Below are 15,739 nucleotides of genomic sequence, written 5' to 3'. Positions count from 1 at the left end.
AGTTGAGTCACTCGTGGTGCTACGCTCCTGGGTCTGACTGCACTCCCCCGATCCCAACAGTTTCCTCAAGGGGAAATAAGATTTAGACATCTACCTTGTATAAAATAACAGGCAGGTAGTTACTGAACTCGCAATCTCCCTCATTTCTCTTCTATTACTGTGATATTACGAACTATTATTTAAAGTTCAATCGATCACGTCTGAAGCGAAAACTCCTCTCCTTCCTGGACTCTCTTTTGCCCTTTGTCTCCGTCATGGCAAGGTTACTATCTTCATTGGTCTAAAGATACTCATGGTGAAATCGTGTTGTGAAATACCGGATGAAGACATTTAACGTATTTATAAAAGTATACATCTCGGGTTAAACTTTAGAGTTGAAATCTCATTCCAGTAAAATGCAAAGAAATCTGGTGCAAGGCTTATGCTGTGCCTTTATATACCAGGTAGCTCACAGGAGATTTGGACGTGGATCACAAGTTGAAATACACAGATATTAAACTTTTTGATGTGACCTTAAGATCCCTCAGATCTTTTGCGAAAACGGCTTTCAAAACCTTTCGTGAAATCTTCAATGTATTTGCCACAAAATAACTCATTGAACAATATATTTGTCTGTCCCATTATGGCACATTTATCAAGTCCTATCTCTGCTTCTCACTCTCGCCCATTCTCATCTGAGGGAGTAAGTGAATAAAAAAACAAAAGCATGCAGTTATCTCCATCCTTCCTCTCCAGTTTACTGTTTTCTACTGTTCTCCTTCATACTTCGGTGTATGTGACTTTGTTTTCTTTTCCCGGAATGGCTGAAGCTGTAGAAGAATCAGTTAACACATGACGTGTGAATCACGTGATTAGAAATTTGCGTGTATAATTAATACTTAATGACGTTCTGAATTTCCAGGCTTCTTAAGGCGAGGCTTTGAACGCGACCAGAACCGGACTTCTGTCGCAAAACTTCCCACTCCTTCACCATGGCTGAAATGGTTCCGGTTCTTGCTACGCTGGCGTTCTGCTTGCACGGTAAGTAGAACATTTTACCCGTTAAGGCTGCTGCTCTTTACATCGTGCTAATGGATTAAACGTTCTAAGATTAATTTGTTACTTCACCAGCCATTAACGCGGAGATAGCCTTGACTCAGTCCCCATCTATCTCAACTTCGCCGGGGGGGACCGTTAAGATCACCTGTACCATGTCAGGCGGCAACATCGGGAGCTATTACACGAGCTGGTACTGGCAAAAACCCGGCAGCGCCCCCGTCCTTGTGTGGGATGAATATAACGACCGAGCCTCGGGAATTCCAGATCGGTTTACCGGTTCTGTGGAGTCGTCAAGCAACCAGATGTATTTAACCATCACCAACGTGCAGCCGGAAGATGCTGCTGATTATTACTGTGGTGTGGCGAGCTCTGGTATACTCACCTTCGGGAAAGGAACCAAACTGAATCTGAGCAGTAAGTAAATTATTCACAGTGTAAAACTTGGAATCTGTCAATCGTTGGCTTTCGGTTGTTTCTTTTTCCTTTCAGGTGTAATTCCTTGGAACAATAATATTAATCCGTATATTTCCATCCTGTTTCTTCATCGCTCAAGTTATTCTGATCTTTGGAATATGACAGACTGAAAAGAAGAAATAGAACCATTTGCTTGGTGGGGTGAATATGTTTAATAAAGAGTATAAGTGTTAAAATATATTTATATAGAGTTTGAAGTTCAGCGTCCAATGAAATTTAAACAACCAAACATAAAAGGCGACCGATATTAAAGTCTTGAAGATGGCACGGAAGCCATTTATAAGACTTTGCCACGACTGCGAGGATTTAGCTGCGAAAGCAGACAAGGGAAGTTTAGACTGGAGTTAGCAAAGACATGGATGAAGTGACCCCGTCAGTTGTCCTGCGGCAGGAGAAGAGGCGAACATGTTACTGAGCTGGAAATAGCGAACGCCTACTTTCACCTCTGCAACATTGTCCAACTTGACTTTCCCTATTTATTCCTGACCTATTCTTGCTCTTCCTTCTTCAGACTTGGTATTTCAAAACCCTGGCTCCACGTCCTAATTTGCACGTACTGTTTTTGCTGGCCTACATCTTCTAGTTTAACCACGTCTCGATGTAATAATTCCCATCTTTGTTATCAAATCGTTCTGAGGGTTAATACCTTTCCACTTTTGTAATCTCAGATCCTCTAAGATGTTTGAGTTCATCTAATATTGGCCACTTGATCATCACTGAATTTTAATGTCTTCACCGTGGTTCGGAGCGCTTTCATCTGCCGTATTCCTAAACTCTGCAACTCCCTCTTGGAGCTTCTCTGTCCCCCATCTCTCTCTCCTCCGTTAAAGTCGCCCTAAACGTTACGACTTTGCCTAAAAATCTGCTCCTCTCGTTTGATTTCACCTTATTTCTCTGGGCTCAATTTTTCTTCCATAATATTCCTACAGGATATTTTGTGCAGTCGACAACGGAATGGATGTTATAATTACTTGAGAAATAATGGTATTTTCTGAACATGTTGTGCCTCAGGTCTAAAGCTTGATTAAGCAGAATGCAGAGGAAGCTTTGAAGAGAAGTAGGTAAACTATTTGCAAAGGCAAATCTTGAACTAAGTTTAAAGAAAACAGGGCTGCGAGGTCGATTTCCTTTGGGAATTCGGAGTCAATGATTCTCATTGTGTTTCAGACTGGTTTAACTATGTTCCCTATAAACACGTTGAAATTAATGACTGTAAAAAGACTAAATTCAAATGAAAAAATAACGCGACAAAATTTTATCTCCCATTAAAACCCTCCGGAGGTTTTGCAACCATCACGATTCTGGGGGATCGTGTGGCGATACCAAACCAGACACCGGAAGAGGGGAACATTCAGCCACGTTAATTTTCCTAACTGAATATCTCAAGATCGAGTTTCAGAGTTCTCGTGCCTTACTTTTTTAATAACATTCTATTTTGCTCCTTTTATGATTCGTGTCATCGGCATTCTAACACCTCATAAAATGACCACAATTAATTGCGATATTATTGGGAGACACGGGTGCAAAAGCAATTATCTTCCAGTGTATGCTTTTTAGGTTATAAAATCACTGCAACAATAGGATCAATATTTGTTTATTCATTTGGATTTCAGAGGGAATTGACCGCTGATCTTTTGAACAATCCCGACTAAAAAGTAAATATCCGTTTGCTTGTCAGGATGAGTTAGTTTAAGTGAAAGCAAATAATATAATATATTTATATGGCGTTTTGGATTCAATATCTGATAAGCTTTAGATAACAGCCAAAGAGCGATTTATATTATTGATGGTGTTGAAACTTTAAGTTGTGGAAGCCATTATTAAGATGTCACCAATAACGCGAGGCTTTACCTTTGAGAGCAGACAGAAAAGTCAAGACAGAAGAAGCATAGTTGAGTTTTCACCGGAGGATGAGCTGAGGCAGGAACAGTGCTGAGGAAGTTACCGAGCTGGAAATCTCTTACCCCCTCAGCATCGCCCGAGTTAACTTTTCCAATTTACGCCGAACCTCCCCTCAGTCCACACTCCGTAAAACTTGAGTTCCGCTAAGCTCTGTTTTGTGTGTCCCAACTCGCTCCAAACCACTTTATGTTTGTTCCTTATTAAGGAATGCCTCACGTTCAGTCTCAGCTCAATCGTACGAGGATTGAATCATTTCCATTTTTATAATCTTCCACCCTTTGATCCTTTATATTTGAGCAGGTAACTTTGACCTCCTATCTGCTAACTTTATGCTTTCACGATGGGTAGTTGGGATTTCGGCTGCAAATGGCCCAAGTGCTGGAATTCCCTCTTGATAGCACTTTCTTCTCTCCAACTCTTTGCTTTAGAGAATTATGTATTCGTTTAAAGATCTGTGAAAAGCTATACATTGGTCTCAAATGCTGTTCCTCCGACATGAGGTTTTCTGATGTTGATGGGGTCAATTTTTATCGCGCAACATTTCATTGGGATATTTGAGTCCTTGAAAGGGCTTTGTGAATGTAATTATTTGAAGGCTATTTAGAGAAATTCGGATATTTTGCAAGGTGTTCGGAGACGATTTTGTACCCCAAATATAAAAGCGGAATTAACCGCAAACTTTAAAGTGAAGTGGATAAGCAACTGTCAAAGATAGACAGCGAGTTATGTTTTTAAAACCTTTGAGCTGCGAGATGGACTTCCTTCTGGGCTTTCAATTTCTAAGTGTCGGATTGTGTTTGACCGCTTACAATGGGTCGTTACAATCCTGTTGAAATCAATGTTGGGCTAAAGTATAAAAACCTTACAAAATACTTCTTAATTCCCAAAACATTTACAGGGACAGCGTGCAACTTGCTGTAATGATCTGTCATCTTCGAGATCACCTTAAACTGTATAATATTGAGAGCCGGAAACACATTATTTTTTTCTTGTTATGCACATTTCTGGATACGAATATACCTGAATATTCTATTAGTGCTTATTTTCTCAATACATTGGGTTAAGTAAGTGCTTTTGTCATTCGCGTCATCGAAAATTCAGTATCGTTGGATATGCTGTGATATTAACGTATTCTGATAAATCAGGTTAGAACGGAATAATGCGAGATAAAAAAATACCTCCGTTCAATTATAGTTTGTTTCATTAATAATCTATATTTTTAAATATCCATTCCGTGCCACCTTCAAGGGAGTTCGCTGTCGAATTTGCTGACTCCCAACGTAGTTATACATAACCCAATGTATTGAGAAAACTTGAAGGGAATGAAAGCCGCGCAAAGTGGCGAATCCTTAGCAAGACAAAAGATTTGTTGCCTGAACGGAAATCACTTTGGAGCTGAGATGTGTCTTTGCTCTTGAAACGGTCACAACGGGCTATGCGTGCGTTCAGCCTCACCAATGGGAAACGGTGCAGATAATCTGCGCACAGAATTCTCACGCAAAAAGCAATTTGAAAATGAGGGTATACCTGCTTCATCCATTTTGGATAATGGATACATATTGGCAAGAACATTTTTAGATTCAACTACAGATTAATTCTAGGACATTATTTTCTAGCAGTGACATACTTGGTGAGAATCACACATTTATTGGAAAATGATTGCCTTAATTAAAATGACATGTTGTGTGACCCTCTGATCCTAGATCTATTCCCGTGAAGCAGATTGCTCGTGTGACGCGATTGCTGCGAAGTTTTTTCAACATTTTGATAATTTGCGCATAGTATTCTTCCATGGGGAGATAAGTTGTTTCATCAATCTTGGTTGATTTTTGGATTAAAATATAACGAATTAATTCCTAGCATTGACGTGCATGTTAAGAATTCGCACATTACATACCGGACAATTTTTGTTTAATTGAAATCTGGGATTTGTCCGGAAACCTCAAAGGCAGTTAAATAGAATTTTGTCACCTTCAGAATTAGAACAAAGCTCGAGACAGAATTCAACAAACGAGGTTGGCAGTAAACTAAATTGAACCGGGAATGGTCAGAGCTATTGCGGTATCTTTCTTTTAAATATGACTAAATATTTAACTAAAGATTAGGATCTGCTACTTTTTTAAATTTACAGCTTCCTAGATACATTTTCAGTGGAAATTTGACTCGTACGAAAATATTAGAATATAAGAGTGCCCAAAATTATTTTTATCTTTCATTTTAACGACGCTTCCCATCGCCTCAAATTCAGATCCAAATTCTAATTGAATCCATAATGAGCGAAGGAAGTGAGACATTTGAAAAATAGGCGATATCTTTGCGGGCGCTATTAATTTAGAGATACAAGATGTGTCATTAGATTGAATTCTTCTTTTGCAACGGTTTGTTTTGTCTGTTATGTGTCGATATTCTGAAAATATTCACACTTTTTTTCCCCCCAGAACTCTGAGCTTCTGTCGCTGTGCAATTTGTATCACTGAGGTTCTGCAGAACAAAGGTTTTCATTCGGCTGCAGTGACGCTAATTGTAAGAGCAAAGGTCTCGGAATGATTCAGACTTCGATGTCAAATCATAATTGACCTTGCTGAATTTTCTTCCATTTTTCAGAGCCGCGCCCGCCGGAGGTTTCCATCATGCGACCTTCAGCAGAAGAAATCATGAGAAAGAGCACCGCCACCCTGGTGTGTCTGGTGAGCGGGTTTAATCCGGGCGCTGTGGACATTGAGTGGACTGTGGACGGCAGTGCGAGAAGGGATGGCGTTGAGACCAGTCGGGTCCAGCAGGATACTGACAACACGTTCAGTGCGAGCAGTTACCTGACTCTGCCAGCCTCAGTCTGGAACTCACACGAGCTTTACTCCTGTGTGGTTAAACACGAGACTCAGGCAAACCCGCTCAAGGCAATCGTCGAGAGATCCGGTTGTATGTGATTCAACCAGCCTATGTACTATTTCGTTACCGTTGAAAATAAATATCATGTTTCGATATTATATGTTTGAATTTATTTGAGACAATTTCAATCACAGCAGATGTGCAGTGTGTCGGCTTGAACCGATTGGCCGCAATCGAATTCTGAGCTGATCGGAGGTTCAGTGCAACATTACACGTAGGGGAATGCAATAAAATCTCTCTTATCTCCCACATTGATCGAATGACTTTGTACCAAAAAGTAGTAATATTCTGAATATTTGATTATAGATATGATTATGCCCAAAATTAATATTTCGTAAATTCATCTGACAACATTTTTAAAAGGGTATTGCCGGGTGGGTTTCGCTCTTAAGCAACTGTGGGTCCGTACTTTCATGAAAAGAAGCAGGGCACGTGATGAAATCTCTTGTCAGTTGTCTGCTCAGACCGATTGAGGTCAATTATGCGTGATCATCTTCATTCAACTTACAGCGGTGCTAAGCATTGAAATTGCATTATCTTTATTTTCTAAACTATAGGATGATTTCAAACGCCGCTCAGTAATTATATTTACGCATGAATTTATCACGCAAGAGGTTATCTCACAAGTCAAACTGTCGTTAGAATCTTTGATCACAGCTGCCCAGTTTTAGTAGAGTCGTCTCCTTCAATGTCATGTCACAATAATGACAACCTCGCCACAGTATTCTCCAGGGCCATAGTCTCTATCCAGACTAATTTCAAACTCATCGCAAGTAACAGCTCAAGAGAAAGGAGGCTAGTTCCGATTGATTTCTAGCGGTCTCGGGTCCAGAATCACGAAGGGGTGCTGGATTTATGCAGAGCTGCTTGGCGTCTCACGCCTTTAAGAATACGCACAAAAACTTACAAAGTTGGCTACCATAGTTCGTCTAAGCAACTGTCTGGACGAATCAATAGATGGGATAATTTGCTCTGGGAAAGGGAGATTTAGCATTTGCGATGTGAGATGTGGCCGTGGAGAAATTGATTCCCCAATGGGCGAGTCTGGAATAGGTCTACATAAGTATCAGACAGGATCTTCAGGTCAAACATTAAATTACTTGAAAATGTGGGCTGGCAATTGTTTGGGAGGTATGAGTCGAAAGCAGGGATTCACGGTTGTTCTCTGATTGGCTGGGTAGGTGAAGAACAAAGAGTGTTCTTCACCTACCCAGCCAATCAGAGAACAATTGTGGGTCAGAACAAAGAGTGACGTATACGAGTTGGCGGATCCCAAAACATAACAAGGTGGAGTAAACTGGGAAGACTGGTGAAAATAAGAAAATAATTTGACGAATAAGCAAAATAATGGCAGGTGGAGTTGAGCATTGAGAGAGATGATGTCATCTTTTGTCCCCGTGTTTCCTGAGTGAAGACGCGATATGCAATGCATATTCACTGCCCGTCGAACTTGTTTTCTCCGGGTCTGGAAGGCCCATTTCGCTGGCTGAGACTGACCCAGAAACAAGCAGCGAACCGCTGAGTGCGGCGGAACCTTCCACCAGAAAAAGAAATAATTAAACCAAATGTAATTTACATTTGCCTTATATTTTACACCCACAATCCCCATTCAAATAAATGCGTCATGTGATGGTCCAGCACGCCCCGCTCATGAAAACCGTCTCCAAAGCTTTGACAACGGGGAGGTCCACCCCAAACTCTGCCCTCCATCAAATTTCTGGAAACTTAATTGTGTCTGAATTTCTCTGACATTTGGAAACCTTTACAACGAATTCCATGCTTTTATTTAAACCTGATTAAAATGTTAACAATTGAACCCCTAAAACATGAAAGTTTTAAAAATAATTAATAATTGAAATATTTAAATGAAACGAATGTAATCTACCTTTTCTTTCCCCTTTACATCCACAAACTTCATTAGATAATTGAATTCATTAGATCTACCAGAAGGTCTAAGCACCATCTTACGGATTCTCAGGACGACCCAGCTCTACCTCTGGTCTCCGTGGAGTGTCCTGTGATGGAACACAGTTACGCTGCGAGTGGTGAAGGTCTCTCACAGCTCCAGCGATCCGGTTTCTATCTTGGATCTGCCTGTATGGAATTTGCACTTTCTCCCTGTGACCTCCTCAGTTTTCCCGACCTTCGTGGCCTTCGGTTTCCACCGACGCCCCAAAGAAATGCTGCTTGTTTGGTCAATTGGCGAAGATAAATTATATAATGGGCTTTGGTGAAATCATATATCCCAATGAAATAGCAGAAGAGTGGGAGAGATGGGATTGCTGTGAGAACCGGCATTGGCTTGCTATGAAATGTCTGGCAGAGGCCCTAGATCAGCAGCGTGACAATAACCCAGTTATCTACTTATCAGGATCGTTCGTTGGCCAGGAATTCAACGACAACATCCTGCGTATCCCTGATATTTTACCCTGTGATATTTTATATCCAATACAGACAATATGCATGCAATGGCTTGAACCAAAGGAGAGTAACCACATTGGAATTGGCTTTTACTGCCATTTACAGATCTCTGACTATTGTCCCTGTTTGCACCATGACATTTTACTCCTCCCACTCTGCCCAGTCATATCCCTATCTGTACCATCTTTTAGTCTGATGATCAGCGTTCCTCTATTCTTCCATGGTGCCGTGCTTTCTGGCATATCACAGTGCTTGGAGCAAATGTTCATAAATATTCTTTCACGATATTCTTCAGATACATCGGAAAAGGACTGAAAAGAGTTGCACTGGAGTTAAGTGGGAGTCAAATGACAGAAATATACATGATGCTTCTGTACTCTTGGAAATGTTTTTTTAATGTACAGAATTCAGTGTAATATGCATCTTTCGTTGCACACGTCACGCGCATATAACGGTAAATTTACACCAATGTGTGCGTAATAACTTGTGCCATGATCCTCGTGTGGAATTCTTTCCTGGTTCTTTCATTTGATACAGGCAATTTCAGTAGAATTTTCTGCAGAAATATTCCCAGTGCACTTCCCTGATGAATGATTATCACTCTCGTGTACTTCTCTTTACCGAATAAATACACTGGATCGTCAAAGAGTTGGTGCTTATGTGACAGCCGTGGTTAGTGAGTGTTACTCTGATGTTACAAGTAACACGTTTATGTATTTGCATGAATTTCACTTCGCCAGAAAGTTGACATGCACGAACCTCGCTGATTCCCAACCCACTGATATTTATTTATCAATGAATAGTTTCCAAAAGAATAGTTTAATGGCTTGCCGGGAACCAGGCCAGAATATGTTACCAGCGGCAAGCCAGCTGTACTGGCCAACGACGTGCAGGTAATTGTGGACTTGATTCCTGCAGATCCCCTGATGCTGACGTGCTCGCTGGCCTTCTTTAATCTAAAATGGCAAGTCTGAGAATGGCTTTGAAGTTTTGTCGGCCGTGAAAGCTTTCACGGACTGTTGATGCTGCTGAACGTTCCTGACACGCCGAAGAACTCGAAAACTATTGTAACCATTCAACAACAGAATAAAATTCAAAGTATTAATATTGAGAAACTTTATTAGTAGCTAAAGAGCCTTCATATATATATATTTTAAAAAACTGTAAAACAGAGTCAGTTAATTCAAAACTTTTGAATCATTTTCCCGCTCAGCCGTTCCCCTTGATTTAACTGAATGGGCTTGTTGCTCTTGTTTCGATTCCCAGATTAACGGCCTTTCACTTTTACGATTTTCTCATTCCCTGATAGACATCAAGTGGACTCCACGTAGAATTTCATTTCTGAGGACTCTCTAGAATCCACTCGAAGAGAGTCGCCAGTAAGTTCTAGTCATTCGCCTTCTGGCCGATTCCTAAAATTCAGTTCAGATGTTACATGGTCCAAACAGGCAGTTTTTCATGGAACTGCCAACACTTAGACAGTTCTGGCCTTCGTGTCATGTGCGACTTGACCAGCAGATGGCAGAAACGCATCGCATCATATTTCTTACCAGCCGTCGCGTAAAATAATTGCTTATTTTATTGGTGAGGCAATTTTCCAGTTAGCATCGACAAAGAACTTATTTTCCGTTAGCACGTCGTCCAAAAACTATTTTATACCCATTTACGATACTTTAGCAACAATATTAAGAACAATAAGGAATCTGAGTTCAGCAGCTTTTGGAGATGTATGCGCACGCATCCATAACATTATAGGACAAACCATATCCGCACAGGAATGACCACATTTAAGTCTATCTTTAAGTAAGTATAAACGTTGGGCTGTGTCCCTGCTGCCGACCAGTAGCCCAAACCCAAAGTACACCTTGAGAAAATCTTAAATTTATACACTGAAACATCTGACTGAATTAGTCAGAACGGTATGCGTTTGATAAACTATTTTCATCCCAGCCACGAGCTCGCTATCTATTTATTGTTCCGTCTGACTTCAAATACGATCATAAAAACAGCCACTAGTTGCATCAGAAGTTTTCCCAAAACGTTAAGAATGCAAAGGACATTTTGAGATTTCTGTCCAGAGGAAATAAATGCTGAAGGCGAGAGAGAATGAGCAAAGTTCTATCAGACTTGTTTGGACCTTCAGTACCACAGACAGGATATTGTCGAGCTTCCTGTTTTTACCACAGCTCATGTGGCCGATCATTTATCGATATCATGTGGAATTTATTTTATTGGCCGAAACCAGAGTCATGTGATAGTTGCGATCTCAAAAGGAGGCCGAAATGATGCATGCAGTTGGTATTTCAGGCTGGAAATAATTGAAAAGGTTTCAGTCTTTCTCGCGTTAACATTCTGCTTTCGAGCATCTTGTTCATGGAATCACACCTTCCAATGCTTTTTAAAGTCTCTGCCACATTTCATGACTGGATTTGGCCTGTGGACCGCGGGCGGCGAAACACTGGTGCATAAGTTTCTACTTTAGCGCATTAGCAGACGCGTAGCTGTTATTGCTGCTTCTCAGATTGGCATTTGCTATCCAGGTGCATCTGCCGATGCTCCTGGGAGGCTGCTCTGTACTGATTGTCGAGCAAAGTTTAGTAGAAAAATGAGGAATATACCAACCGTGAGCATTTTGCTGGAATGAATTTTTCTACTATTAATGGTCCAAATGGCCACATGAATGCATTGTTTTAAGGCAGTAAATCTATTTTCCATCCGAACCATTTATCATGACGCTAATGCCGGCTAACATAAGTATTATGTGGAGGATAATGTTATGAATAATGTATTTAATAAATACGCCAATGACAGTCAAAGTTTTGATTTCCTCTACTGCTTGCTCTGCCACTCCACATTCAGTGTAATCAGTCTGGCATTTTACTACTAGGCAACTTTTTGCATTTTCGTGGTTCTCCGCGCAACTGTATGGATCGTTTATTATCCTGTCTTTCTTCCACATAGTGTTCGATGTGGAGCAACTCTTATTCATCAGATGGTAGAAAGCAATAGGTGAGAAACAACAGTAGTTCCCCTGTAAAAGCTTCACCCATGATTTAAGACGTCATTGGGCCTAAAATTAGTGCTGATTATCCCTAGGCCTATTTCCTCCCAAATATTCATCCTTATACTGTCAGAAACGTCAGTGTGTCCGTTCTACCGCTGGGACCTGACATGCGGATGAATGCTGATGGATGAAACTGCGATGCAGGGGACAAATTCAGCTTTGAAAGGGAAGCCTTGCATGTATTAAATAGCAAATTCGGTGCTCCCGAAAATCCAGAGAAATCACATTAACTTGTTCTCCATTGACTTGTCTACCAGTTATATCATTTTAAAAAATCTCTAGCAAGTTTGTCAAACAATATTTCTCTTCCATAAATCTACATTAACTTTGCCTAATCGCGTTGTGTCTGGTTATCACAACCGTTATTGTAGACCTCAGCGTTTTCCCTGTTACTGATGTTGACCTCACTCGATTCTAATTCCTGGGTTTCCTTCTCTCTCCATTTTTTACATTATCTGATTATATTTGCCACCCTCCAACGTTTTCAGTCGCTATAGAAATCTGTAATATGGAAATTATTGCATACACTATTTCTATGCCTTCTCCTTTTAGTAATCTGGGATTCATGTCATGTGGTCGGGGGGATGTATCAGATTTCAGTCCCATTAACTCGACTTTGACTGGAACTGATTTTCTTTAACTTGTGCTTCTCATTAGCTTTCTGGTTCTTCGCATTTCTGGGAAGTTATTTGTGACATTTTCTGTGAAAATAGTACAGAAATGTCTTTGTTCCTCTTTATGAATCCGTCGGGCTCTCACTGTAGGAGACTTACAGGTGCCTACGTTCGTATTTTTTCATGCTTCTAATGTCGTCCCGAAATCAATTTTCCCTTTCCGTCCGCTGTAAGTAACACAGTGCCACAAGGTCGATTGGAACAAATACCTTTATTGGCAGTGCACCGCTAGGAGAATTCTCTTCAGCACTCGCTAAGAGTCGCTTCCCGAGTTCTCCCTGAACAAAGGGCAGACAGACATTTATACAGGAATTGTCACGCACGTCCCATGCAAACGGCGCCGCGAGTTTCGGTCAAGCTATAGAGATCCCGAGACAGCTATCACACCTTTTGTCTTAGTATAACTGAGTTATAATCAAGGCTTTCAAAGGCAGGTATCACCCTTCATTGTTCAGACCAAGTCTTCACCTCGATGTTAATTACACAGTATCGCCACCGTCTGACATACCGGAATGGTTCGTTACCCGAAACAAAGGCATTTAACATACTTAACATTCCAACCTAACTAGTGGGTCAGCAGCTTGCTAGTCCTTGCTAAAGAAATGTAAATGCATATATATATATATATTGTTTGCCAGTTATAAGTATGGTTGCAATTCTTAACCCTTCACTTCCTCAGTACAAGGTTTTGCAATCCGTTTTCATGTCATTTCAAGTCTACTTTCATTCTCAATGTTTTCTCCCTCAATTCATCATTTCATCTTTTTTATTGCTGAATTCTAAACTGCTCCCATTCCCTAGGCTTCTGACTGATTTTTTTTCACGGACAAAGTTATATCACTCTTCTCTAGATCAAATAAAAGCCATCACTTCTTTTGTTAGAACCATAGAACCATACAGCACAAAAAAGGCCCTTCGGCCCACCATGTTGTGCCATCCATCAAACCACCCTCACGCTATATAACCCTTTCCTCCCGCATATCCCTCTATCTCACATTCCTCCATATGCCTATCCAACAAACTCTTGAACCTGTCCAACGTATCTGCCTCCACCACCACCCCAGGCAGTGCATTCCATGCACCAACCACTCTCTGGGTGAATAACCTCCCCCTGACATCTCTCCTGAACCTCCCACCCGTAACCTTAAAGCCATGCCCTCTTGTCTTGAGCATTGGTGCCCTGGGAAGGAGGCGCTGACTGTCTATCTATTCCTCTCAATATTTTATATACCTCTATCAAGTCTCCTCCCATCCTCCTCCTTTCCAGTGAATAAAGCCCTAACACCTTAAGCCTCTCCTCATATTCCATACACTCTAATCCAGGCAGCATCCTGGTAAATCTCCTCTGCACCCTCTCCAACGCCTCCACATCCTTCCTATAATGCAGCGACCAGAACTGAACACAGTACTCTAAGTGTGGTCTAACTAGAGTTTTGTAAAGCTGCATCATCACTTCGCGGCTCTTAAACTCGATCCCAAGACTTATGAAAGCTAACATCCCATAGGCCTTCTTAACTGCTCTATCCACCTGTGAGGCAACTTTTAGTGAACTGTGAATACGAAACCCCAGATCCCCCTGGTCCTCTACACTGCCAAGTACCTTGCCATTTACCCAGTACCCTGCCCTGGAGTTTGTCCTTCCAAAGTGTACCACCTCCGGATTGAACTCCACTTGTCAGCCCAGCTCTGCATCCTTTCAATATCCCTCTGTAAGCTCCGACAGCCCTCCACACTATCCACAACACCGCCGATCTTAGTGTTGTCCGCAAACTTACTAACCCAGCCTTCCACGCCCTCATCTAAGTCATCTATAAATATCACAAAAAGTAGAGGTCCTAGTACTGATCCCTGCGGGACACCACTAGTCACTGCCCTCCAATCCGAGGGCACTCCCTCCACCACAACCCTCTGCTTTCTACAGGCAAGCCAATTCCTAATCCACACAGCCAAGCTTTCCTGGATCCCTAGGCCTCTGACCTTCTAAAGAAGCCTACCATGAGGAACCTTATCAAACGCCTTACTAAAATCCATAGCCATGATTGGATCACCTTTCCCTTTGTACCTTTGTATCTAAAAAGGAATGCACAACAGATTTGTAAGTATTAGCGACCGCTTATGCTTCGTCATGCCCTTCGATGAAGTTCCCAACCACTCTACCTCTCATACCTTTGTCGTTTTAATTTTTTTTAGATTTACGACTCAGATTATAATACGTGTTATACATGGACCCCACTTCTTGCGGTTACAGAAACGCCTGCCTGCCCCCACCCTTAACTACGGACCCATGCAAGATAATTATTGCCTTCTCACACTTCTTATTCTCTTGTGCAATTGCCTCATGACCTTGTCAAATGCACTCCCCCGAACAGCCATCGACACCCGCAATATTCGAAGTAAAATTTGAATCAGACACCCATTTTCCAGGAAAAGTATTCACTAAACTCGTAAGCCCCTCTCGTTTCTTCTCAGTTCAAATGACTTTATAAACTTTCTCTTGAAATTGAAATTGTCCATAGCTCGAGCGACAATTCTGTCCCATTGCGAAGATAATAGCTTCACGGATTGTCCTTTGACCTTCACTCCAACAATGAGAAGGTTATTAATTTCTTTGGTTCAAAGATGCTTATTATGGAATGGTGCTGTGAGATATCAGCTAAAAACCGTTAAAGTATTTGTTAAAATGTACCTAACAAAGGTTCCAAATGTACCATATGTAGAATCACTAATGTTATATGTATTATTTTGTACTAATTTGAAAATGAATAAAAAGATTGAAAAAGGAAAATGTACCTATCGGTTTCTATTTGGTAGCTAAACTCTCAAACAGGGAATTAGCTTCAAGGCTGTAGGGTATCGCACTGGCACCCAGGAATGTGGGACATGGATCACAAGTTGAAACAGATATCACCTTTCCTCTGTGAGTTAAGTAGGTCCCCGATATGCATCGCTAAAACGGCTTACAAAAAGCTTCATAAATCGTCACTGTTTTGTTTTATCACAATTAACTGGCTGAACATTTATCGAGCATTATTTCTGAGCAACTGAAGTCCATTTCATATTCAGTTGTTCCTTTCTGTGGTAGTACCAGGGCTGATAAAACATTAGCCTGCAGTAACTCCATCGATCCTCTTCATTTTACAGCACGGTTCAGCCTGCTATATTCTACCATTCCCCTATACACTTAAAAGGGATTTACATTTTTTCCTTCCTTTTCTGACAGTTTTGGAGCTGTGAAAGAACCGATTAACAGATGACCCACAATTCGATAATTCGAAAT

At 41.1% G+C, this 15,739-nt stretch overlaps 1 protein-coding gene across 1 annotated transcript; it reads left to right on the top strand.

Annotated features, from left to right (window-relative positions):
• Positions 1-906: 906 nt before the first annotated feature.
• Positions 907-6,401, top strand: LOC127579178 (immunoglobulin lambda-1 light chain-like). Its single transcript, XM_052031787.1, has 3 exons — positions 907-1,020; positions 1,111-1,452; positions 6,019-6,401. The coding sequence occupies exons 1-3, from the start codon at positions 972-974 to the stop codon at positions 6,339-6,341; spliced, it is 714 nt and encodes a 237-aa protein (XP_051887747.1). The 5' UTR covers positions 907-971; the 3' UTR covers positions 6,342-6,401.
• The last annotated feature ends 9,338 nt before the right edge of the window (positions 6,402-15,739 follow it).

Source organism: Pristis pectinata, chromosome 17 (genome assembly GCF_009764475.1).
Source record: "Pristis pectinata isolate sPriPec2 chromosome 17, sPriPec2.1.pri, whole genome shotgun sequence".
NCBI classification, from domain to species: domain Eukaryota; kingdom Metazoa; phylum Chordata; class Chondrichthyes; order Rhinopristiformes; family Pristidae; genus Pristis; species Pristis pectinata.
This window is presented reverse-complemented; position numbering and strand designations above follow the sequence as displayed.

Coding starts and splice junctions, on each gene's coding strand:
- LOC127579178 (XM_052031787.1), top strand. CDS start 972: ATGGCTGAAATGGTTCCGGTTCTTGCTACGCTGGCGTTCTGCTTGCAC. Junction 1,021..1,110: donor GCTGGCGTTCTGCTTGCACG/GTAAGTAGAACA, acceptor TTACTTCACCAG/CCATTAACGCGGAGATAGCC. Junction 1,453..6,018: donor AACCAAACTGAATCTGAGCA/GTAAGTAAATTA, acceptor TCCATTTTTCAG/AGCCGCGCCCGCCGGAGGTT.